The 22307-nt window shown below is 36.3% G+C and overlaps 7 protein-coding genes across 7 annotated transcripts; 1 reads left to right on the plus strand and 6 right to left on the minus strand.

Annotated features, from left to right (window-relative positions):
• Positions 1-1313: 1313 nt before the first annotated feature.
• On the minus strand, positions 1314-3825 carry LOC106376256 (protein CLMP1-like). Its single transcript, XM_013816322.3, has one exon. The coding sequence runs from the start codon at positions 3727-3729 to the stop codon at positions 1546-1548; it is 2184 nt and encodes a 727-aa protein (XP_013671776.2). The 5' UTR covers positions 3730-3825; the 3' UTR covers positions 1314-1545.
• A 2461-nt stretch (positions 3826-6286) lies between these two features.
• On the plus strand, positions 6287-7874 carry LOC106374538. The gene is made up of 3 exons (XM_048782248.1): positions 6287-7259; positions 7443-7484; positions 7587-7874. Exons 1-3 carry the CDS (start codon positions 6443-6445, stop codon positions 7715-7717), a joined length of 990 nt encoding a protein of 329 aa, XP_048638205.1. The 5' UTR covers positions 6287-6442; the 3' UTR covers positions 7718-7874.
• Positions 7875-8025: 151 nt separating this feature from the next.
• On the minus strand, positions 8026-10364 carry LOC125610198 (putative pectate lyase 2). Its single transcript, XM_048782249.1, has one exon. It carries the CDS (start codon positions 9551-9553, stop codon positions 8873-8875), a length of 681 nt encoding a protein of 226 aa, XP_048638206.1. The 5' UTR covers positions 9554-10364; the 3' UTR covers positions 8026-8872.
• LOC106374537 (putative pectate lyase 2) lies at positions 8147-8823 on the minus strand. Its single transcript, XM_013814541.2, has 3 exons — positions 8723-8823; positions 8498-8636; positions 8147-8365 (listed from the first exon to the last, which is right to left on the minus strand). Exons 1-3 carry the CDS (start codon positions 8821-8823, stop codon positions 8147-8149), a joined length of 459 nt encoding a protein of 152 aa, XP_013669995.2.
• A 38-nt stretch (positions 10365-10402) lies between the features above and the next one.
• On the minus strand, positions 10403-12690 carry LOC106373282 (putative pectate lyase 2). Its single transcript, XM_048782247.1, has 4 exons — positions 11902-12690; positions 11714-11817; positions 11489-11627; positions 10403-11177 (listed from the first exon to the last, which is right to left on the minus strand). Exons 1-4 carry the CDS (start codon positions 12685-12687, stop codon positions 10956-10958), a joined length of 1251 nt encoding a protein of 416 aa, XP_048638204.1. The 5' UTR covers positions 12688-12690; the 3' UTR covers positions 10403-10955.
• Positions 12691-13720: 1030 nt separating this feature from the next.
• LOC106374535 (stigma-specific STIG1-like protein 1) lies at positions 13721-14999 on the minus strand. Its single transcript, XM_013814539.3, has one exon. It carries the CDS (start codon positions 14392-14394, stop codon positions 13972-13974), a length of 423 nt encoding a protein of 140 aa, XP_013669993.1. The 5' UTR covers positions 14395-14999; the 3' UTR covers positions 13721-13971.
• A 2648-nt stretch (positions 15000-17647) lies between these two features.
• On the minus strand, positions 17648-22109 carry LOC106376255 (CSC1-like protein At1g11960). The gene is made up of 11 exons (XM_013816321.3): positions 21856-22109; positions 20855-21232; positions 20490-20781; positions 20314-20415; positions 20107-20226; positions 19788-19868; positions 19365-19705; positions 18914-19159; positions 18516-18840; positions 18197-18430; positions 17648-18114 (listed from the first exon to the last, which is right to left on the minus strand). The coding sequence occupies exons 2-11, from the start codon at positions 21166-21168 to the stop codon at positions 17863-17865; spliced, it is 2307 nt and encodes a 768-aa protein (XP_013671775.2). The 5' UTR covers positions 21169-21232; positions 21856-22109; the 3' UTR covers positions 17648-17862.
• Between the last annotated feature and the right edge of the window lie 198 nt (positions 22110-22307).

Here is a 22307-nt window from a genome sequence, read left to right on the forward strand (position 1 = left end):
TGGTCGAGAGTTGAGCACAGTCCACTGCAGACTCTCCCATTGGGATGGGAAGACGCTTGCATAGCTGTCCAGGATAACCAACAACGGTAGCAAATAAACAGGATCAGGACAAGAATGGTAGCAACAGATAATATCAAAGGTGCTGTAATGGAAGCTTGTTGATGAGTCATGTTCTGCCTCAACTGGCTCTGTATCTAAACAACTGCCATCTCACATGCAGAACAAGCGGCATCACCGACACCATTAGAAGATTTGGCGTTTTCCTTGTCCATTACCGACTCAATGCCACATACTGAACAATAAAAGAAGAATCATGGTAAATAGACACAGCAGATGAAATAGAAAAGAAAACCAAGATAAAATAAGATCATGGACTTAATCGCAATATCAAATTATCCATAGGATATAGCTTCTCTATAACATGAACAAAACCACCTGACACCACGTTTACCATCAAAAGTGCACAGACCAATCTGCGAGCAGATTTTCTTCGGTTGAGTCTGCAAACCAAAATTGGAACAGTGAGTCAAATTTCATTTACATTAAATTTGTTAGAAACAGCTATATATATATTATAAAGAACGAGGCATAGTAACGTTACACCCATACCAGTGGGGGCACCGCCAATGAGAACATCACCCATGTCAAAACTATTGCACACCAAAAAAGGCTCGAGTTAGATAATTGGAAGACAAAACAAGGTAAGAAAGTGATATATAACAAATCTGCCACTAACCCTTTTGTGTCACAGGGACATAAGTATATTTTCCCTTGAAATGATTTGGATCAACACCTCCAAATACAAGTTCACCACCTTCTTCATCCTCAGCATTATGGGGTTAAGCCAAAATGGCCTTGCTTGAGCATGTTGTTGTACCTGTTAAAAACAAGGCATATTGGCATGAGACTGAACACTACAGGAATGTCTGTAAACTCAGCCAAATCAATACAATAAACTTGTGCATACCAATCAGGAGCGGCGTTTCCCAACAGAGTTCTCTTGAAATCCAAGACCAAGGATACCATCAAATTTAGCTCGATGAACTCCTGATAAGAAGGAATATCAATGATGCAGCATAAATGTGTGGTAACGAGTGTTTAGTAAGGTAGGATGCATAGCTTACCTGATCCTTAACAAGTAAATCGCCAACCGTAAGTAACAAAATGGTTTTGATATGTGTGGGTAATCTCAGTAAGTATTAAGTTGATGCAAGTATAATCAAGAACTAACTGACTAGTTATCTCTGATGACTCTGGTGTGGTTAAGTGTGGAGGTGTTTATAACATAAGAATAATTGAAAAAGACTTGTGAATATAAAAGTTGCAATATTATAAGATCAGAAACGTTGATCATCTCATCAGTAAATTCCACAAAACAAAAACAAAAACAAAAAAAACTCACACACATAATTAAAACTGAATTAGGAAAATCATCAAAACGGTTGCAGCTTATCCAATGAGTGCAAGTAGCAGAAATGCACCTTCCATGTTTAGCCTTTTGGTTTTAGCTTCCTGTGATCAAATGGGTTCCGTCTGACAAGGTTTTCAAGATTCAGTTACCTTCTTATCATCTCCTTCAGCAGCTGCTTCGTTTGAACAATGGTTCTTGACAACAGTCGATATGTCGGTTTCAGAAGCACCTGCAAGTTTGAATCTTTCAACTGCTGAGTCAAGATTCTTCTCCCAACCGCTTACACTGATTTTGCATTCCACTTGTGATCTTTCAAACAACATATTTCCCCAGAATAGATGGATCTGTGATCTCATAGCAATAGCTTGCTCTGCTGCTTCTGCTGCTGTAACAGCTTCCGAAGCCTCCCCGTTTTCTCCATCTCCTTGCTTCTTTCTCCTCTTTGAAACTTCCTCTTTCTTGTTCGGGTTTTTCAGATCATTCATCCTTTGTTCTTCAAGCTTCTCCCACATCTCAGTCGCAGCTTTCATCTTCTCTTCTGCACTATCAAAGAGGGCCAATGTCTCCGTTGCATCCCATACAGACAAATCCATCTTTTGTGCCAAAGCAAAAGACCAATGGAGCTTTGCCATCTCAAACTGTTGTTGTCCCAAAGCGAGCAAACCCTCGTAAAAGTCAGGTTTGATTGACAAGGCGTGCTCATACTTTTCCTTAGCTAGAGTGTATCTCTCTTTCACCCACTCGTAAGCAGTCTGAAGCTGCTCCGCGACCTTATCCTTTCCACCAGATTCTTCCAACGGAATGCGCTTCCTCGCAGCGCACATGTGCACGTTACCCCAGTTGAAGAAAGCTAACGCAGCAACTTCTTGGAACTTGGCAGCAGCTTTCTCGAAAAGTGGCTGAGCTTCTTCACTAGTGACTGTTTCCTCCAGCGCCTCAGAGCAAAGCTCCATCCCCAGCTCATGCAAGTCAACATGAGCATCAGGGTCAATACCCACGTGCGACCGGAAAAGCTGAGCAAAGTCGAACAACCAATCGTCCATCTCCAACTCCTTCATCTCAGGATCTTCAGAAGAAGGTGTTTTCTCCTTATCTGATTTCTCATTGCTGACCTCTGTTTCGGATACTGTTTCACTCAGAGATGCTCGGATATCTTCTTCTTCAACAGGCGGCTTCTCTTCTTCCACTTCCTCCTCTTCTACTTCTTCATCGAGCAAAGGTGGCTCCTGCTCAGGACTTACATCAACAACATGCAATCTCAACATCCCAACAGAGTCAGACTTATCGGATTCAGGCTCCTTAGTCAAAACACCATCAGCAGCACTTTCAGCCAACCTAAGCTCCGCAGTACAAGTGACAGTAACCAAATCTCCATCATTGTCTTTATACTTAATCAACACCGACTTGGAAGAAGGGAAACGACTCCTCACGATTTCCCTCAATACCTTAAACCCACAATTCACAGGCATCTGACCCAACCTGATATCATGGTCATAAACAAACTTCAACGGCCTCCACCTAGTTACCTTCTCTTGAGAGGAAGAAGACTGCTCTGCCTTCATCATCAAACCTTTAGAAGAAGAATCATTCAACGGCTTCAAAACAATTTTCGCCATCTGTGTCTTCCCTTCATGGCCATTTTCTACCAAAGGATTCATCTTTGGGCGTTCTACCTTACTATTGCTACTAACAACAGGCAAGGCAACGGGCGAAGAAGAAGAAACCTTTTTGTGAACCTGACGAGAAGGCAAGCAAGGACCAAGCCCATTAACGGGACCACCCAAAGCAGCAGAGGCGCCAAGAGCAGCAGGTGAAGGCCTGCTCTGAGGCCCACCAGGCCCACACATCATAAGTCGTCTCGACATCTCGGTAGCGTCCTTGTGATTAGGGTCAGCTCCCAAGAGCAAATTCACATCCTGCGCAGCCAATTCATACTTGCCCACAGCTTCAAGAGCTCTAGCTCTTCTTAACAAAGCTCGCGTGAACCCAGGATGGACCTGAAGCGCCATGGAACACTCGGAGATCACCTTGTCGTAATCGATGGGCTTCATCTGCATCAAACACGCGGCGCGGTTGCTGTGGAACACGGCTCGGTCACGGTGGCTCTTTGGGACGAGCTTGAGCGCGTCGGCGTACTGGTCAAGCGCGCCTTGGAAGTCCTTGCTTTGGAACTTCTTGTTCCCTTCTTCCTTTAGCTCGTGCGCTCGTTTCAGGTACACGGAGGCGTCGAAATCGCCGCCGCCGTTGACGGAGGAAGATGAGGTTTCGGAAGAATTGGCCTGCTTGCTCTTCTTCTTCCTCGCTCCTGATTTCCCCATTATCGCTCCCAATCAACAGGTGCTCGATTGATTCAACAACGCAAAGCTGATATGAAGAGGAAGCTTGTGAAACCCTAAGACAGACCCATCCCTAGTTACATGGGTTTATATTATGGGCTTTACTTGGGCCTTTCTAATTAAGAACAACGAGGAAGGAGAGAGTTTTACCCGGTTATTGGTTATTATATTTTAATAGATTTAAAAATTCGAACTAAATCTGTGATTTTAAAATATGTATTAAAATTATGTATTATTAGTTTAATAATTTATAAATTTTATATTAAATCAAGTGTTATTTAATCGTACATATTTACTAATATATTTGATTTTATAATAGATTTGAATGAATTTGTTTGAATTTTTTAATTAAAAATACAAAAACTTAAATCCTAGAAAAAACTTTCGAATTTATATATTTTATTTAGATTTATAAATATTATTTGAATTTGTAAATAAATCAAAATATATAAACTAATAATTTGTCCAGCAAGATGATGACTGTGCCAGAGAAAATGCTAAATTAACATCGCCGTCACCGCGTCGAAAGAAAAAGAAAGAGATGATATTTTTCGTGTGGAGCCATGTGATCCGTTGGATCAGCTATATAATGAACGATGAGATGTCATCGACTCATCGTTGACGAATGGATGGATAGGAAGAAGTTTTATATTTAGCGAAAACTAACATGTGCCGACGAGGCTTATGGTGGACTACGTGCTCTTCTAATTCTCAGCCGTTGATTGAAAATCAACTCAAACCGAAACGGTGTCGATTTAAACTTTGGAAGGGCTCACCTTGCCTTTTTTTTTTTCTGAACTACGGTAGGACACACCTTGTTATGATCTGCGCGAAAGCCCAATTAATGGTTTTACTGGGCCTTTTGTCTACAGAAACAATATATTGGGCTTTTTGAAACCCGAATTTCTGATCCTCACTATACTTTGTTTTTCTGTAAGTTTCTATACAAGAAAAACTTCTTAACAGAATAGATTTGGATACTCGTACTAAGTTTCTTGGACTTTCAACTTAAAATTAATTGACAATTAATAGATTGGCCCAAGTCCATTGTATATTACTTAAGTTCCTTTTATATTTCCGATGTGGGATATTCTCTCCAATACCTCGCAATACATAAGAGTCCATTAGGGGCTCTAATGAATAATTTTATAGTTAATTGGGTGATTTGAAAAGTTTAGCATATTTGTTAGTGTAATTATGTTTTCATAGTCTAACGAGAGAACCTCTTAGAGATTTTTAATTTTTTTTTTCAGAAGTTGAATGATTGTAGGTGAAGCTGGCTGCATTATAGTTTACAAAGAAGCAAATACACTGAAAATCATGACCATTGTCTTAACAAAAGAGATGACACTTTTCTCAGGAGATTTTACCTGGCCATGAGTTCGTGAAAGCATGCGGACATATGCAAATTCCTTAGCCATCAGAGAGATGTTTGCCTTCTCTTTGGCTCTTTAGCAACTCTTTCCACTCATCTACAAATTACAACAACACGCCTACGTACGTATTCATAATATATAAGCCATTACTCTCTTGATTCCTCATATCATTGATACTTCTTGTTTCACTTTCTGAAACCTTTCTCCAACTTCTCAACGATATGTTTCTCTCCGGGCGTCGATGGATTGGCTCGAAAGATAAGGAGCCTCTTTGGATTTCTCGACCTCTATTGCCTAATAATATATATATGTACATAATCAAAACTCAAGTATAATACTGATACACATGCATTAGTTAGTAATAGTATCATACTATCATTGTTCATGTTAATTGATATGATCTACGTACGTTATTATTATTAACGTTATTACCTTTTCATATAACTCGGATTGCTTCCTAAGTAGAGCGTTATTCCTCTTCGTTAGTGCAAGCACTTCTTCACTTTGCTTTTGATTCTCCGCTAGTAATTTCGCCAACTAAAAAACAAATCTAATTGCCGAACATCACGAAAATCAAATTCACAAATTAGTTAAGCTAATGAGTTACTGCACGTAGTTAATTACCGTACATATATTTCGTCGTTCATTGCAAGTGAGGCTTGATTATTCCACGTTAGTGTAAGCATTTCCTCTCTAAGCTTTTGATTCTCCAGTGTCACTTTCTTTAAATCCGCCTTCTGAATAAAGTACTACAAATTTTGAAACAGTCACAATCAAAATACCAAAATTGACCATCGCTAAGTTAAATTACCTTCTTCACACGATTTTCCATCTCAGAGTTGTTACGTTGATCACTGGTTCTGATGTAATTAGGTTTAATTATCATGAATAAAGGGGCTTATACTCTATATATACGATAGATCCTAATTCATCCCTGTATATTTAGTGATATATTCCCAACAGATTTTTTGATATTACTAGTTAAGTAAAATCTAAAAATATACAAAAAGAAGATAATACCGAATAATAAGTGGACTTAGGAATGTGATAATATCAAATTATCAACTGCGAACTGCTTTCTAGCCGCCCAACATAATCATGCGAACTAATGTGATTCTTATATTTATTCACATTCATGTGATGTTCTTTTTATTTCTTTATAACGACTAAAACTATTGAAAAAGCACATGACAAGGTGGATTCTTAAACTCCTTAGCAAGACATTCCAAGCTTACTCAGCACTTCACACCACCAAATTATAATACCTTAATTAAGATCTGCCCAAAACTCAAATGAAAAAAAAAACATAATTCTAAATAATGTCTCCACTTCACTCCTACTCTATCTTCCTCGCCATTTTCATGAGCATCATTCTTCAACCATCAATAACATCATCCCAATCACATCTCTGTAGATCTTCTTGCGGCGACATTCCAATAAACTATCCCTTTGGCATCGACGATGGTTGTGGCAGCCCTTACTACAGACACATGCTCATTTGCTCCGACAACAACACCAAGCTTGAACTTAGAACACCATCCGGTAAATACCCTGTTAAGTCCATAAGCTACTCCGATCCTCACCTTCTTGTATCTGATCCCTTCATGTGGAACTGTCAAGATCGAGATAACTTTCGACCCACGAGATCTTTCAGCATAGATTCAAGCACACACTTCACTGTCTCCCCTCAAAACGACTACTTGTTCTTCAACTGCGATTCAGAGAAAGTGATCGTCGAGCCAAAGCCGCTCTTCTGCGAGAGGTTTCCGGATAGGTGCGACTCGTCATGCGATAGCTCGAGCTACCTGTGCAGACATTTGCCCGAGTGTGGATCAGCTTTAGGTTCTAGGGTTTCTTGTTGCTCTTACTACCCGAAAGCAACTCAGTCTCTTAGGCTGATGCTACAGAACTGCGCGACATATACAAGTGTGTATTGGAGGAGTACGGGGGCTGGGAATGCACCATATGATCAGTTTCCAGAGTACGGGATTAGGGTTGATTTCGAGTTCCCGGTGACTACGAAGTGCCTTCTTTGCCAAGATACCACTAAAGGTGGTGGGGTTTGTGGATTTGATACGAGGACACAGAGTTTTTTGTGTCTTTGCAAACAAGGAAATGCCACTACTCATTGTAATGGTAAATTCTCTCTTTCACAATTCTATTGTATTTCTTACTGACAAATACTTTTTTTTTTGTTATAATATTATTAAAAAATCATTTTCTAACATGTGATATATTCATGTCAACTATAAATGTTATGTATTTTGAATCACATGACGTTACTATTATATATATTTAATCTCTTAATATTTTTCGCAGATCCTGTCCTCGTAAAGCATAAACACATTGGAGCAGTCGCGGGTAATTAATAAATATTGCTATAATTACCATATGAATTTGTTTCTCAATTTGATATAGATACTTATTTGACTTGATATGATCTGATCAACTTGTCTCTTACAGGAACGGTGACGGCGGTTTCAGCTGCCGGAGCGATTGGCGTTGGGGGTGGAGTATTTTGGTACTTGAGAAAAGTGAGAGCCAAAGCTCCGGTCACTTGTGGAGTTCAAAGCAACGAGAACAGAATTTTCTAAAAGCATGAAAACATGTTTTTAAAAAGAATAGGCAAAAGCACGAGCACACTTTTCTTTTCTTCTGTTTCGTTTTCTTTTGTCTTTTCCTTTTCATCTTTGATTATGTGTATACTACAAGTTTGGGATAAAGGAATTTTGTATTTTTGACGCGTTTTAACATGATTATATATGTAAGTTTTTCAAACCAAACTAAAGTTCTAAATTATATATTTTCCAACCAAATTAAAAATATGTATTTGTTCAGATTTCAGACCGTCCTTTTAATCCATGTGTATACGCTAGCAAGTTTGAAAAAGGCAAGGAAAGGGTAAACACTGGATGCTTCCATGTCGTAAAACAGATCTAGAAATCTTCCAATATAATTTGAATGTTGTCCCGACGTAAAAAAAAAAGAAATCGCAAAACACATTAACGAATAAGATAAATTAATCAGCAGATCCTGCCGGAGTAGCAACTCAGAGGACCTGCGGAAGAAGTAAGATTAGGGACGAGAGAGCCATCGTACACCGGAAACTCCTCTTCTCCTTCGTACACCTGCGTGACTTTTCCGTTGATAGACGGCTCGAAGTAAGCTCCGTTCAAGAAAACGTCTTTTGAAGAAATCCATTTCCAGCTACGATCATTTCCACTCTCTAGTCTCTTTGTCACCTTCATATATGTACAACACCTTTATATTAAGGGAGTTTTCTTGACTCAAAAACAATTGATAACGAATACATTAATCCATATGTTTAATAATAATATATATATTATATATTAATAAATATAAAACGACGAAACCTGTTTTTTGCTAGGGTCATCAGGAGCAAGAAAGTAGTTGCCTTCACTAAAAATGGTTGGATCGGCACTTCCTCCAAGTGCATACTTTAGCCATTTATTGTATCTATTGTTTGCTACATGCGCAAACCCTCTCCTCACCCTATCACATCATTAATTGTATATTCATGTCAGCATTTTCTAATGTTCATTAAGTTAAATTTTAGTTAGTAAAATATATTTATATACCTAGGAATTCTCTCGATGAGACCCGGTCCAAAGTGGTTGAATGCAATTGTAACTTTCATATTCTCATCTACGACAATGTTGTCGTGATTGCCAAGCAACATCACCTTCATAAATATCAAAAGTATAATTAATATTCAATGTTTTAATAAGTTACAACTTAATGTATATAGATATACTTACTTTATCATGCTGAGTGAAGTAACTATTAGAAATAGTGACGGCAGTAGAACCAAGTACCACATCGATCAATCCATCTTCAGACTGGGAAAAGTAACAATGATCGATCCAAACATTTGACGAATTGAACACGGAGATTGCATCACCGTCCGATCCTCCCCGTCTACCAATATGAGTCGGAGTGCTCCGTACTAAACCCGATTTACCCGGTTTGCAGTGGTGGATACTTATACCATGTATAATGACATGGCTCACGTGTTGGATCGTGATGCATGGTCCGTGCGCGATTTCCACTTTTGCTCCTCTTCCGTCAATGGTCTTGTTGCTGTTCATGATGAGCTCGTTTTTCAACACTATGCCCATGTCACGTTCGAATGTGATCCATAGCGGCTCGGTCTGGATCACGGCATGTCGTAGGGTTCCAGGGCTAGGGTTTTCAGGGTCGTCTTCTGAGCTTGTGACCACATAGATCGACCCGTCTTTGCCCCCAGACGCGTATTTTCCGAATCCCACCGCGCAACCGGCTAGATCAGGACGGTTTGATTCCCAGTTAGGGTTTGTACGCCAGCAAGAATCGATTGGATTTTGTGACTCAACAAGAGGAGAGAAGAATAGTGCAAAGAGAAGTGAAACTATTAAGAAGAAAGAAGCCATACTATTTTGTTTGAGTTAAATTGTCTGTGTGGGAAACGGGAATATATACACACGACATATAGTTCTGGTCAGCTAGAGAATCTACTGCTAGAGGAAACTTGTAATCTTCCATTGATCAAGTCCCATATATGACTCCTGTAAATGCTCAATCACATTTATCTCTGTAGTTAAAATCGGTAAGTAATCACTGTAATTATGCTCTATTCCTATATATGAGTTTTTTTTTTGCCAATTCTCCTATATATACGTTGCAACTCCCTTATGTGTACAGTTTTGAATCTACGTAATCATTTATTTTGTAAGAATGCATTTAAGTTTAGAGAAAAATTAGTGATTGTTAGTCATTTTAAAACATAGTCAATTAATAGTCTATGATTAATGAGCTTGGTACACAAAAGACACTGCATTTTGACATGCATTGTATCGGCGGATGCATACAACATGGCGCCAATGATGTTATTGAATTTGTCTGTTAATTCTTGACTTTTTTTTTTTTGATTTTGGTTAATATACGGCGCCTCTATTTAAATACGACTGAGAATGAGTAGTAATATTTTTTTTTTAGGAAAGAATGAGCTAGTAGTAATATTTTTAAAACAATAATACTTTTTGAGAATAGCATTGTCATCACTTTTCTTTCTTTTTTTTGTCGACATCATCACTTTTCTTATGGGAGTACTATATATCAATTTCTTTAAAGTTCTTATTGATGAGAAACATCTCGTATCAAAAATATAAGAATTAATGTACTACTATATAAAGGGTTATGACCAATCCACTCATTATCAATTGGCTTTAAGTTGGAAGTCCATAATTAACCCGATTCTAACATGGTATCAGAGCGATAAGATCATTTGACTACAAGTACTACTACTATACCGATGTTGGACCCTTTGTGAATGTTATTCCCACATTGTCCATGTTTCAGACCTAGATGTCTGAGCGTGAGGGAGGATATTGATAAAAAAACATCCCACATCGGAAATATAAAAATTAATTTACTACTATATAAATAGTTATGGCCAATCCACTTATTACCAATTAGTTTTAAATTGGAAGCCATAATAAACTTGAATCTAACAGTTCTGTTTATTGTCGTTTCGTATAAAAAATATCATCATACCCATCATATATTTACACTCTTCACATTATAAACTTCAAATTTTATAATTATGCAACTCAAGTTTTGGATTAAAAGATACATTACTGAATTATACAAGTCTTTATAAAAACAAACTTCAAAAAGAAAAACTTTAAAAAAAAAAAAATCGATCCTCCATAAATTTGAATTCCGTCCCGGGTAAGAAGAATTCACATAATACACCTCAGATACAGGAATTCCGCCTCGATGTTGAAAGAAAAAAACACAAAAACAAAACATGTTTATGAATATTATAAATAATCAGCAAGTCCTGCCGGAGTAGCAACGGAGAGGGCCGGCGGAGGAAGTGAGAGAAGGGACGAGAGAGCCGTGGGACACCGGAAACCACTCTGCTCTTTCGTACAACGGCGTGACGGTTCCGTATCCAGACTGCACGAAGTAAGCTCCGTTCTTGAAAACGTCTTTTGATGTTCTCCATTTCCACCTTTTCGAATCATATCCGCTTTCTATTCTCTTTGTCACCTACACACATGCATCACGACACCAGTTTCAAATAACAAGCTCTTCCATCTTAAAATCAATTGATAATCAATATATACATCTTAATATATTTTATAAATACGTTATTGATTTCATGTTATTGTGGGATATTCTAACCGTAATTATTAATCGTTTTTTTCTTCATTTTATTAATCGTTTTTTTTTCATTTATATATATATATATATATATATGTGTGTGTGTGTGTGTGTGTGTGTGTGTTTTAGTTGTAGAATTCAAAATTTCGATATAAATTATACATAGTTACATACATATCTTCTTAACTTTTAATTACCTGTTTTTTGCTAAGGTCATCAGAAGCAACGAAGTAGTTGCCTTCGCTGAAGATAGTTGGATTAGCACTTCCTCCGATTGCATACATTTGCCACTTCTCGTATCTATTGTTAGCTACATGCGCATACCCTAGCCTTACTCTGTCACGTCATCAACCCCATATACATGTCAGCAATTTCAAGATTTTATTCTGGTAAGACATTGATAACGTGTATTTAATGTATACCTAGGCATTCTCTCAATGAGACCCGGTCCAAAATGGTTGAATGCAATTGTAACTCGCATAATCCTATCTTCCACATTATTGTCATTATGCCCGAGCAACATCACCTTCATTATCACATATGGAAAATAACATCAGTATTCAGAATATGTACTCGCTATTAAATTACAATGTAAAATTTAGATGCTTACTTTATCGTGCTGTGTGAAGTAATTATTAGAAATAGTGACGGCCGTCGAAGCATGAAGCACATCGATCAAACCATCTTGACACCGAGAAAAGAAGCAATGATCGATCCAAATATGTGAAGAATCAAATATGGCGATTGCGTCACCGTCCGATCCTTTCCTACTTCCAATATGGGTCGGACTGCTGCGCACCCGACCCGACTTACCCGGTTTACAATCATGGATACTTATCCCATGTATAATGATATGGTTCACATGTTGGACCGTTATGCATGCCCCGTATGCGATTTCCACCTTGGCTCCTCTTCCGTCGATAGTCTTGTAGCTGTTCATGATGAGCTCGTTTTGCAACACTATGACCATGTCACGTGCGAATGTGATCCATAGCGGTTTAGATTGAATCACGGCGTGCCGTAGGGTTCCGGGTCTAGGGTTTTCAGGGTTGTCCGATGGGTTTGTAACCACGTAGACTGACCCGTATTTGCCCCCTATTGCGGCTTTACCGAACCCAACCGCGCAATCGGCTAGAGCGCGGCGGTTAGATGCCCAGTTAGGGTTTCTACGCCAGCAAGAATCGATTGGGTTTAGTAATGGTTTTGGGGTGGTGTAATAACTATTACTATAATAAGCAGCCTCTACAAGAGGATAAGAGAGAGCTGCAAAGAGAAGTGAAACTGTTAACAAAAGAGAAGCCATTTTTGCTTGAAGATGGAGAGGCTTGATTTGAACTATGTGTGAGCAAATATATATATACACGACATAGGTATGAGCTAGACAATGTACAATCATTAATTTGCATTTAAGTATATGAATTTTTATGTAGTTTATGAAAGATGAGAAGGTGGGACACACGGATAGTAGGGCCGACTAGTGAAATGAAACTTACCCCATGAATTTAAATTGTTAAAGAAGTACTTCTTCGGTCGATGCTCTTAGTTATAGGTAGACGTGATTGCACGAGCTTGAGATGACGATGGGTTGGTTTTGACTTTGCTATTTATACTTCAACTTGTTTAATATAATGCTCTTTTATTTGAATACGACTGAAAACAAGTAATATATATAGAATAATACTATCTGAGACGGCAATTAACAAATGGCACTATTATCGTTTTTTATAGGCAGAAAAGTCAACTTCCGCCAAAATATGTACATTCACATTCTTAGATGTCGGTTTAAAATCATAAGAGTAAAACGGGAATACGATAATGTCGGATTTTAAGAACAAAGTATAATTACTAAAACCTTCAAGTCTATGTAAAAATAATAAATATACAGACTATTATTGTGTAAGACTATTGCATTTCTAATTATATTTGTTTTGAAATGACTAGATCTCAAATTCTCAAAAAAAAAGGAAAAGAAAAGAGACCAATGGTAATTATCATCAAAGTTAAAATTTAGGAAATTTTTTGTTTTACATGTTGTTTTTGTGAGAACATAAATTTTACTTTGAACAAAATAAATTTATTATGTTATTTTATTCTTGTTATAATAACTCTTTTTATAAAATAAAATAATATGTAAGGATAAAATGATACTTTTTATTTAACAAGAGGAGTTCAGGCAAGGAATTAATCTCCCCTAGATTAAATTATCTTTAGCAGATGTGTTATATTTAGATACAATATAATAATGAGATGAATTCTCTTGGAGTTCTTTCAATTCTTTGATATTTCTTTTCGTAATAGTTACAGCACACCAAAACCTACTAAAATGTGACAAAAGGCTATTGAATGAAACATTCATGACACCGTCTAACTTAGTAATACTATATATAATGTTTAGGATTCATAATAATAATAAACGAAACTAGCATAAGAAACTGAAAACGTCATTGAAGATTAGTACATTGGTTTTTTACATGACACGAGAACATGAAAATTAAACAATAAAATGATGACAAACTTTTACAGGACCCTTCGGAATTTTAATAACAATTTGACCACCCTTGTGTAAGCTATAGATATAATGTTTTCTATTATTTATTAAAGATTGTAATATGAATGTAATCCAATTTAAACCAACAAATTAAACTTTTTTCTCAATAACCTTAGTAGCCCCATTGTTTCTTTAGGCATAGCTGCACATTCCATAGGCACACGATCTCCCTTTGTTGCACTTCTTAAAGCAACCTCCACAATGTCTCTTATTAAACATTGGGTTTACACAATACCCGTTGCAACAAATCTCCGAGTATTGACAGCTTTTCCCACATCTTCCACAGTTCAATTTGTTGGTCCTCAAGTCCACACACCTCTTACGACAGCAAGCACGGCCTGAACTTCCTTTGAGACGACATACTCGGGGGCTTTTGTCACATGTCATTGCTGCACTTGTACGGCTCCAACCTTTTCTCCCCCGTGTAGAGGCTATCAACCGACCATATCTGTCTCGGTGGTTCGCCTCAACCCTTAGCGGTTCACTAAGTGTTATACCAATGGCTAAAACCATTAGGATCACCAAAACGAAATGGGATATCTTGAATGTATTCATTCTTTTATCGCCTTGCTAGAATTTAAAGAAGAGAAATTGCAAACAATTTTTTGTATGGGAATGTGTGTTGCGTGTGTTTGTATGTGTATGAATGTATTTGGATGAAGAGTAACAAAGGACGGGAATGCTATTTATACACGAGGGAGTGATGCCACAGGTCAACGAAGAAGTGTTTGAAAAATTAGGTCTTCTAAGAAAAATATTTGACTTTTTGTATACTCTTTTTAGTGGAGTGGTCAATTTCGAAGGGTTGAGATTTCAGAAGAATGAACGAGTTAGGCTCGCGTAGAAAAAATAAAATCAATAATTTTGTAAATTAGGCAGAACAAAAGTGGAACACGTGAAATTCATTTGATCGTTTGGAAAGAGTCTAGGGAAATATAATTTTATTTTAGGTTCACTGATTTTTTTGGAGGGGGGACCCTAAACTAATCGCCGCACAATCCATTGTATGGACAACTTCATCATCGTTAACACAAATTAATTTATAACAGACAAAAATGTTTACCAAAAGAATCGAACAATGTAATGTCAGTGGGGAGCCAGAAATCTTTTATACTGGAGTCAGAATTATTTTTTTCAAAAATATAATTTATAAACCATTAAAAACTATAAATTATAACTTTAGTTTTTAATGTTTGTAACTATTTTAGAGAGATTATATTTTTTTGTGGGGTCAAATTTTATATTTTAATAGGGTCAATAATTTTTTTCTTAAGAAAAATAAATATATTTTAAAAATTAGTAGGGTCAGCTGACCCCACTTCTCCTTTACTACCTCCACCTCTGGTAATGTCCGAGTTCTTCTTCTTTTTTTTCTGGTAGCGAGACATCTGAGTTATTTTGGAGATTTTGTCCCCACTAGCTTGACAGAAAAAAGGCAACCAGCACGTCTCGATCGCGTATGGTAGTGAATTTTTATACTTTTTATGACAACCAATCAGATAATTTAGCATCTTGGAGAGCTTACTTATTGGTTATGTATAACAACAATAGTTAAAATACGTTCAGATGTTGGCTTACCAGCGTCTTTTAGCATCTTGAATAGCTTATAGACCCTTTAATTACTTGCCTACCAGTTATGAACGTTACAATTTTAATTTAATTAGTTAAAGGGCACATCAGCCCTGAAACTATAAAAGATACTATAACATGTTTGGAGATATATATTACAAACGTTAAAACGACTGGTTCTCAGTAAAATTATACGATTGATTGATTGAATAATAGACCAAGGACAAACCGTGGTATAATTTAGCGATTAGTTATGCGACAGTACATATTTATAAGTCACAAAGATAAACACGTCAAGAACGTGTTATTAACAAAATTCACAAAATATCATTACTATATCTATCAACAGCTGTAAGCCTGTAACATATGGGACATGAATCGCTGCTCAAAGTTGACATAACCTAACTTTAAAACTGTTATAAGAGCACTCGAGTATGCTGGGTTTGACTCTTGGTCTTTGGATAGATAAACTCGTTCAAAACAAATATATTCTCTTAAGAAATAAAAGTCAACAAATATATTTTCCTACCAAAACAAATACCTATATTTTACCCAAAAAAAAACAAATACCTATATGGCTATATAGCCATGACACCCTAAGTTTCAATTCATCCATTGACTCCACTAGTCCTTAGGAAAAGTTGGAAAATAAGTGGATTAATAATCGCAGTCTTGATCATTAGGATCTCTGCTGATAAGTTCTCACGCTTACATTGACCAAAAAAAAATAAACACAAAATCGAAGAAAAATAGATTACTTAAAACTTACCCCTTTGTTTTTTATACGATGTTTTAATATAAACACACAAATTAAATATTTTTCTTTTTACTTTTACTAAAACCACTCAGGTACAACAAAAAATAACCAAAAACAGTTAATCATTGTTATTCTGAAACAAAATATCTTTGAAACTATCATTCGAAAAGAAACGGAGACAATATTTGATATTAAAATAGTCATTGTGATGTTCCATATATCTTTCACCAACAGCTAACAACTATGATGGGATTGTGATCTCGCAGTATCATAGTCTTCCAAGTATTCAAAACTAGTAATAATGCTATTACAAAACAATGCAAAATACGTAATTCAATTTTCATATGCCAAAAAACGTGAGTGGCTCCCAACTTAGAAATGTTCAAAAAGGTAATTAGAGAATCAATTTCACAGCAGCATACTAAAGTCAAGTAGCCAACTACAATCGCGCCATGATTTTACAATCTACAAAAAGTCGGCTGCTTCCTGCTAAATACGTCTAGGAACAATACTGTATGCCACAACAAAAAAGTTTAAGCATTTAGCTTAAAAATCTGGCAATAATGCTTTCAGCTCTTTCAAGAATTGTTCGACGGCGTAGATCACCATCTTCTTTATCTATTTTGCATGAGACAAGAAAGGAACTAAAGAGTGAGTGAAAAACCAGTCAGCAGCAATATTAAGTAAGAACACTGATAACAAACCACCTCAAGTTTGTCTTCTCCGGTTTTATGGTTCTTAGAGCATCTCCAAAAACACTCTCTATTTTAAAGTTTCTGAAATTTTATATTTGAAGTTTGAAGATGTTCCTTTCCAAAAATAAAATTTCAAGCTAAACCTTAAAATTATTTGTATTTTGCAATATAGTCCTTATATATGTCATAGTTAATATAAATTCATAATTTTTTAATAAAGAACAAACACATATGAAAATATTGCATCAATATTAATTAATAAAATCTTACTCTAAAATATAAAATTATAAATACATAATTAAATATTAAAGTACAAGCACAATACAACATTTTTGTTGTTTAATTCTAGTTTAAAAATATTATAAATTTTATTTTAAATTTTTTGTTTAATTTTATGTGTATAAAATAAATTTATAAAAACTAAGTTAAAATATTTTCAGGATTAAAATGATAAACAAAAATATTTAAGAAGTATTAATGTTATTTATAATTATAAGGACTAAAATGCAAATAAAAATATTACAGTTTTGAGTGGTGAAACTTCATATTTTATGTGTAAAATATAAATTTATAAAAACTAGTTTTGAAATATTTATGAAATATAAAACTTTTGAAGATTAAAATGATAAACAAGAATGAAACTTCAAATTTGAAGTTTTGACTATGAAATTTCAAAAATGAAGTTTTACTCGTTTTAGAACTTCAAATTTGAAGTATTAGAATTTATTTTGGAGATAAGAAAACTATATATTTAAAGTTATAAAGTTTTTTTTTTGAGATGCTCCAATGAATTTAACTGTGTTTTACTTTTAGGCAACGTTTTTATTTTTCTTAATGCTGGAAAAGCAACCCAACAAGTCAAACCAAAATAAATTGTAACCATATACAAAATTTTGAGTGAATAAACAAAGAGATCTCTGACATGGTTGATTCCGTTTCTTTATATACCGTACAAAACCAACCCGGTTAAGTAAAATTTCACTGGTTCAGTTCAGATTATCCCTACGATGGTGAACGCATAGAACCGCCGCTAGCATGACTAGCAGCCGGCGTCGTTATCCGAGACTGACGTTTGGTCGGCACAGTAACACATTCTTCGTCCGTATCTCCGAGGTAATAACCGGAAACCTCAGACCGAACATCTTCATACTCATCGTCTTTAAAAACCGGATGTATATATGCCTTCTTAAGATAAGGTTTCAAGTTAAAGTTCGGTTCTCTGGCTTGTTCCAATGTATCTTTGATCATAGCTTCCTGTTAAAGCCAAGCCATATGAGATCAACAACACATACTTAAACTAAACCGGTGACAAATCTTCGGTTTGAATTTTACTGACCTGCAAGGGGTGGCGGAGAAATGCCGGTTCGTACCGGCCTTTGCAGAACCGGTGAAAGAAAAAGGTGAGAACCGGTAAGGCGATGAGGAAAGGAGTGGACTGAGCAGCTCCTTTAGTGCTCATTAGTCCTAGTAAAAGAACTTGTGAGATGATCAACGCTGATATTATACGTCCATGAACATCAGGCCAGAACCTACCCGCGCTTTCGTATTCTTGATTGTACACATTTATGATCTGACAAACCGAACAACTTGTGTGATCAATCAATCTTGAAAATGTTATAAAGAATGAAACATAGTCTTGTTTTTGAGTATTATACCTGATGACGAAAGACGAGGTAAGCCAACGCGAAGAAGATTATAATGAAAGGGAGTAGAACAGGAGTGACCGGGGCATAGACAAGACCGAGGAGGAAGTAGAGTTGAATCCTAGGCTCCGTTGCATGGAAGTTGATCTGTCCAGGGTTCATAGCTTCTTCTCTATCCTTTTCAGTTTTCACCAAGAAGAAGTTCTTTACATGGAAAAAGATTAAAGGTTTCAGCCTCAGAATCTCCCCTGCTACTCCCGCCCAACCATCCACCATTATATATGTGATAAAGAACGTTGCCTTTATCGGTATGGCTACTCCAACCGTCCTAGGGATCCTGACAAGAACGAAGAATAAAACATAAGCACCAAAGATCTATAACAGAGAGAAAAGGAGAAGAGAAGACTTACTGGTTTGCGGATTGTTTAAGGAAAGAATCAAGCTGTTCAAAAGCAGAACCGGTGATAATGCTACCGAGGAAGACATTGACAAGGTTGAAGATGTAATATCGAAAAGCAGCTCTTCTCTCTAACGATGATAGCGATACAAACCCTTCGAACTTGGACATGACCATCAAAATGCTTGGCAGAAATATTATAAAGAGCTTCAACACTATACCAGGAAGAAAGCCTTGGATAACTGATTTAACAAGATCCCTGCCAAAAAAACATAACAAACTCAACATCTCATTCATACATAAATAACTCAGGGCAGCCATGAGATTTTCGAGTTGTAGACGATTTAGTAAAAGTTTTATTAAAAAAAATAGTAAATAAATTTGAAGGTATATATGTCTATGTAATTTTTTTTTTTTAAATTCGGGAGTTATAAGCCAAATGTTTCACTGGCCTATGTACTTACTTCTCTATGATGGGTTTGAGGAAAGGAGCAGATTTCTCTATGCCTTCGATACTAGCTAAGGACTGAACAAAGGCTATTGGGATCATGAAGAAGAAAGTGAGGAAGAAGAACGCAACGTGCATTATAAGTCTTCTCACTGTTAAAGAAACATAAGGAATCGCGAGGTTTGACCAAAACACCTCACGTGCCTCGGGAGCCCATTCAGTTAACCATTCGGTCGGGTTTCTAGATTGTTGTGTCTGTGCACAAACCGCAGCACCCCAACGTGTTTTAAATGAGACAAAAGCTGCTGGCATTACGCTCTTGTCATCTTTCTTTACCTTCTTCCTTTCCTCCATTATCTACAAAAGATATTAAAAAAAAAACATTTTCAGTTATTTCCAACAGAAACCGTTGTATATATGAGAAGATAGTAACACTTACTTGGTCGTTTAGTTTCTCGATCTCAGCTATGTAATGATCAATGGCGTCAACTTTCTCTCCCCATAGCCCGAGAAACCCTGTCTGGATTCCCAAAGAAGACAGCATAAAAACAGATTAGAGACAACTGCAAGCTTCATGCCGGTCTTGGGCATAGACCAGTGAAGCATTAATCTATAGTCCCACAAAAAATTTGAAAAAAAATACATAGATATAAACCCCTAAATTTATTTTAAAAATAAATATTTATTGAAACATTTACTAAATCGTCTACAGCCCTCAAAATCTAGCTTATTCAAGTTTGTGTGAGTCTTGAAATTACCTTTATCCTTGGTCTTTGATCCTGGTTCCTTGTATATTTTAACTGGTAATAGTCAAGCCAGTTCTGTGTGCTCCTCTTCTTCTCTACTAAATCCGCCAAATCGTTTGCATTGTACACAACCTGGACAATCAAGTTACAAGGATTTAAAAAGAAAAAGAAAAAAGGGACAAGAAGACTGATTCTTTCTGAGAATTAAGCTACAATAACCTGATGTGTAAGATAATGGTCTGGATGGTTAACAAGGAAGTAATGCTCCACACTCTCACTAATGGACTCATCTGGATCCGATGGTACATTTCTTACCAAAACCTGTGAAAGCAAAACCGGTTCAGAGCAGTGTTACATCAGGAGGCAAAAACTGATCATGTAGTAAGTAGCTTTACCGTGAATTGATCAGGACGCCTTTGCTCGGACTGGAGAAATGATAAACGCATAGAAGCTACTTTCTCATACTCTTTCATTAGAACAAAGCAAGTCCAGAATGTGAAGGTATAAGCCATCACGAGATGAGTCCAAAACCTCTCTGATCCACGTTCGATATTAGAGATTGATAACTTATCAATATCACTAGATGTTACGTTACGTAGCTTCGCTAGTTGCAGCCCGTCGCTTGTCCAATTAACAGGTACAAGAATCGACCATGCAAGTAATGCTATCGGTACAAAAATTTTAAGCCTGAAAAAACAGAGAAATAAATTTTATAGATGAAGCAATGCAAAATCAAGAAGAGGTTCAAAACAGTTAATACCCTATCAAGTAAATCCTCAAGTAGACGGCAGAATCCAAGCCGGCATGATCAATAAGCTCAGGCTCGGGCATCTTCAGAGCAGCGGGCATCCAGTTCAAGAAACGTAGGTAGGAGCCTAAGTTTACATTGACAAACTTGCTGACAAGAGCACCTGAATGCAACGGGCTGCTTCTTATACCTTTGAGATACCATTTGGGAAAATAAACTCTGTCGTTGAAAGGTTGTATCCTCAAAATTGCAAACGCCAACAGGAAGATGATGGCAGTGATTATGTTGATCGTTGCGGCTACTCCAATATCTCCTAGTGTTGCCATCTCTTAATCTCTTCGCTTAATCTACCAAATCTAAAACTCTGCTTTGGAATTCGAGTTCTTTCACCTGCATAAATATTCCGGCCAAAAATCTATCAAAACCCTTTGAATTGAAAGACTTTACCCACAAAATATTCATCCCTAATAATATATATAATATATTGTGTTTTTAGTCAGCATATCTATTGTGATTTTTTGTTCTATATGGAAATTTATATTTATAAGATTTAAAATAAAACGATAAAGTTCAATAAAATCTGTATTAAAAAAAGGAAATTGGTTAAGGAAAAATGGTAAGAAATTTGCACAGCATTCAAAAAGAGAGAATTTAATTTCTTCATTTAAGTTTAATAAGTCTCTTTTTCTTCTCAGTCTAACATTCCTTTAAATACTCACTAATACCGAAAGAGAAAAATCTATATACTGTACATATATATGAACTAATAAAACAGTGACATAAGAGTTCAGAGATATGATAAGACAAACTACTAGATATAAGAACTGCACTGAATTAAACTCCTTGGATCAAGATCTATTAAATTTTACTTTCTTTTACAGTAACGTCTCTTTTAGAGAATGAAAATACCTTTATCATGCAACTTCTAAAAAAAAATCTGGAAAAGCAATCTAACTACAAGATTATTAAGATATAGGGATTATATCAGTTGAAGGAGAAAAGCTGAAACAAACCTAGAGAACCAGATTGCTTGAGTAAGGATTTCTTTTGGATTATTTGTCACTCCGCGACGACAGAAGCTTGACAAGTATTCTCCAAACTCTTGTAAAATTACACAAACAAAGAACAGAGAAACCGGAGAGATAGATCTCTAGAAATAGAGACGTTGTGACGTTTTTTTAACTGTGGAAAACGCTGAAACAACACGGACGAGGAAGAAAGAGGAAGAAGAAAAGTTTTTAAAAAAACCTTTGACACCGAAAAGCTTTTTGTTCACTTTTTAATATTCTTTATACAATGGGGTGAATGAATATAATAACGTGACGTTGGTCCCCGTATTGCCTCAAGCTCTTTCTTCAAAGTTGAATTCCATATAGTCTTTCTCAGGTTTGCTTTAAATTCACTATTTATTTAAGAGTATTTGTCAGGCGTTAAATAACCCCATGCTTTTTATATTAATTGCGTA

This window comes from Brassica napus, chromosome A6 (genome assembly GCF_020379485.1).
Source record: "Brassica napus cultivar Da-Ae chromosome A6, Da-Ae, whole genome shotgun sequence".
In the NCBI taxonomy this organism is placed as follows: Eukaryota; Viridiplantae; Streptophyta; class Magnoliopsida; order Brassicales; family Brassicaceae; genus Brassica; species Brassica napus.

What these genes read in the sequence shown, in the direction of transcription:
- LOC106376255 (XM_013816321.3), bottom strand. Translation starts at nt 21,168, where the DNA reads ATGGCAACACTAGGAGATATTGGAGTAGCCGCAACGATCAACATAATC. An exon ending in ACCTCGTCTTTCGTCATCAG is followed by an intron (nt 18,431 to 18,515) that starts GTATAATACTCA and finishes TCGGTTTGTCAG; the next exon opens with ATCATAAATGTGTACAATCA. An exon ending in TTCTCCGCCACCCCTTGCAG is followed by an intron (nt 18,115 to 18,196) that starts GTCAGTAAAATT and finishes TGGCTTTAACAG; the next exon opens with GAAGCTATGATCAAAGATAC.
- LOC106374537 (XM_013814541.2), bottom strand. Translation starts at nt 8,823, where the DNA reads ATGTTGCTTGGCAATCACGACAACATTGTCGTAGATGAGAATATGAAA. An exon ending in CTCATCGAGAGAATTCCTAG is followed by an intron (nt 8,637 to 8,722) that starts GTATATAAATAT and finishes ATGATGTGATAG; the next exon opens with GGTGAGGAGAGGGTTTGCGC. An exon ending in ATGACCCTAGCAAAAAACAG is followed by an intron (nt 8,366 to 8,497) that starts GTTTCGTCGTTT and finishes ACATATATGAAG; the next exon opens with GTGACAAAGAGACTAGAGAG.
- LOC106373282 (XM_048782247.1), bottom strand. Translation starts at nt 12,687, where the DNA reads ATGATTGTACATTGTCTAGCTCATACCTATGTCGTGTATATATATATT. An exon ending in ACTTCACACAGCACGATAAA is followed by an intron (nt 11,818 to 11,901) that starts GTAAGCATCTAA and finishes GTGATAATGAAG; the next exon opens with GTGATGTTGCTCGGGCATAA. An exon ending in ATGACCTTAGCAAAAAACAG is followed by an intron (nt 11,178 to 11,488) that starts GTAATTAAAAGT and finishes GCATGTGTGTAG; the next exon opens with GTGACAAAGAGAATAGAAAG.
- LOC106374535 (XM_013814539.3), bottom strand. Translation starts at nt 14,394, where the DNA reads ATGAATACATTCAAGATATCCCATTTCGTTTTGGTGATCCTAATGGTT.
- LOC106374538 (XM_048782248.1), top strand. Translation starts at nt 6,443, where the DNA reads ATGTCTCCACTTCACTCCTACTCTATCTTCCTCGCCATTTTCATGAGC. An exon ending in TGCCACTACTCATTGTAATG is followed by an intron (nt 7,260 to 7,442) that starts GTAAATTCTCTC and finishes TATTTTTCGCAG; the next exon opens with ATCCTGTCCTCGTAAAGCAT. An exon ending in ACACATTGGAGCAGTCGCGG is followed by an intron (nt 7,485 to 7,586) that starts GTAATTAATAAA and finishes TGTCTCTTACAG; the next exon opens with GAACGGTGACGGCGGTTTCA.
- LOC106376256 (XM_013816322.3), bottom strand. Translation starts at nt 3,729, where the DNA reads ATGGGGAAATCAGGAGCGAGGAAGAAGAAGAGCAAGCAGGCCAATTCT.
- LOC125610198 (XM_048782249.1), bottom strand. Translation starts at nt 9,553, where the DNA reads ATGGCTTCTTTCTTCTTAATAGTTTCACTTCTCTTTGCACTATTCTTC.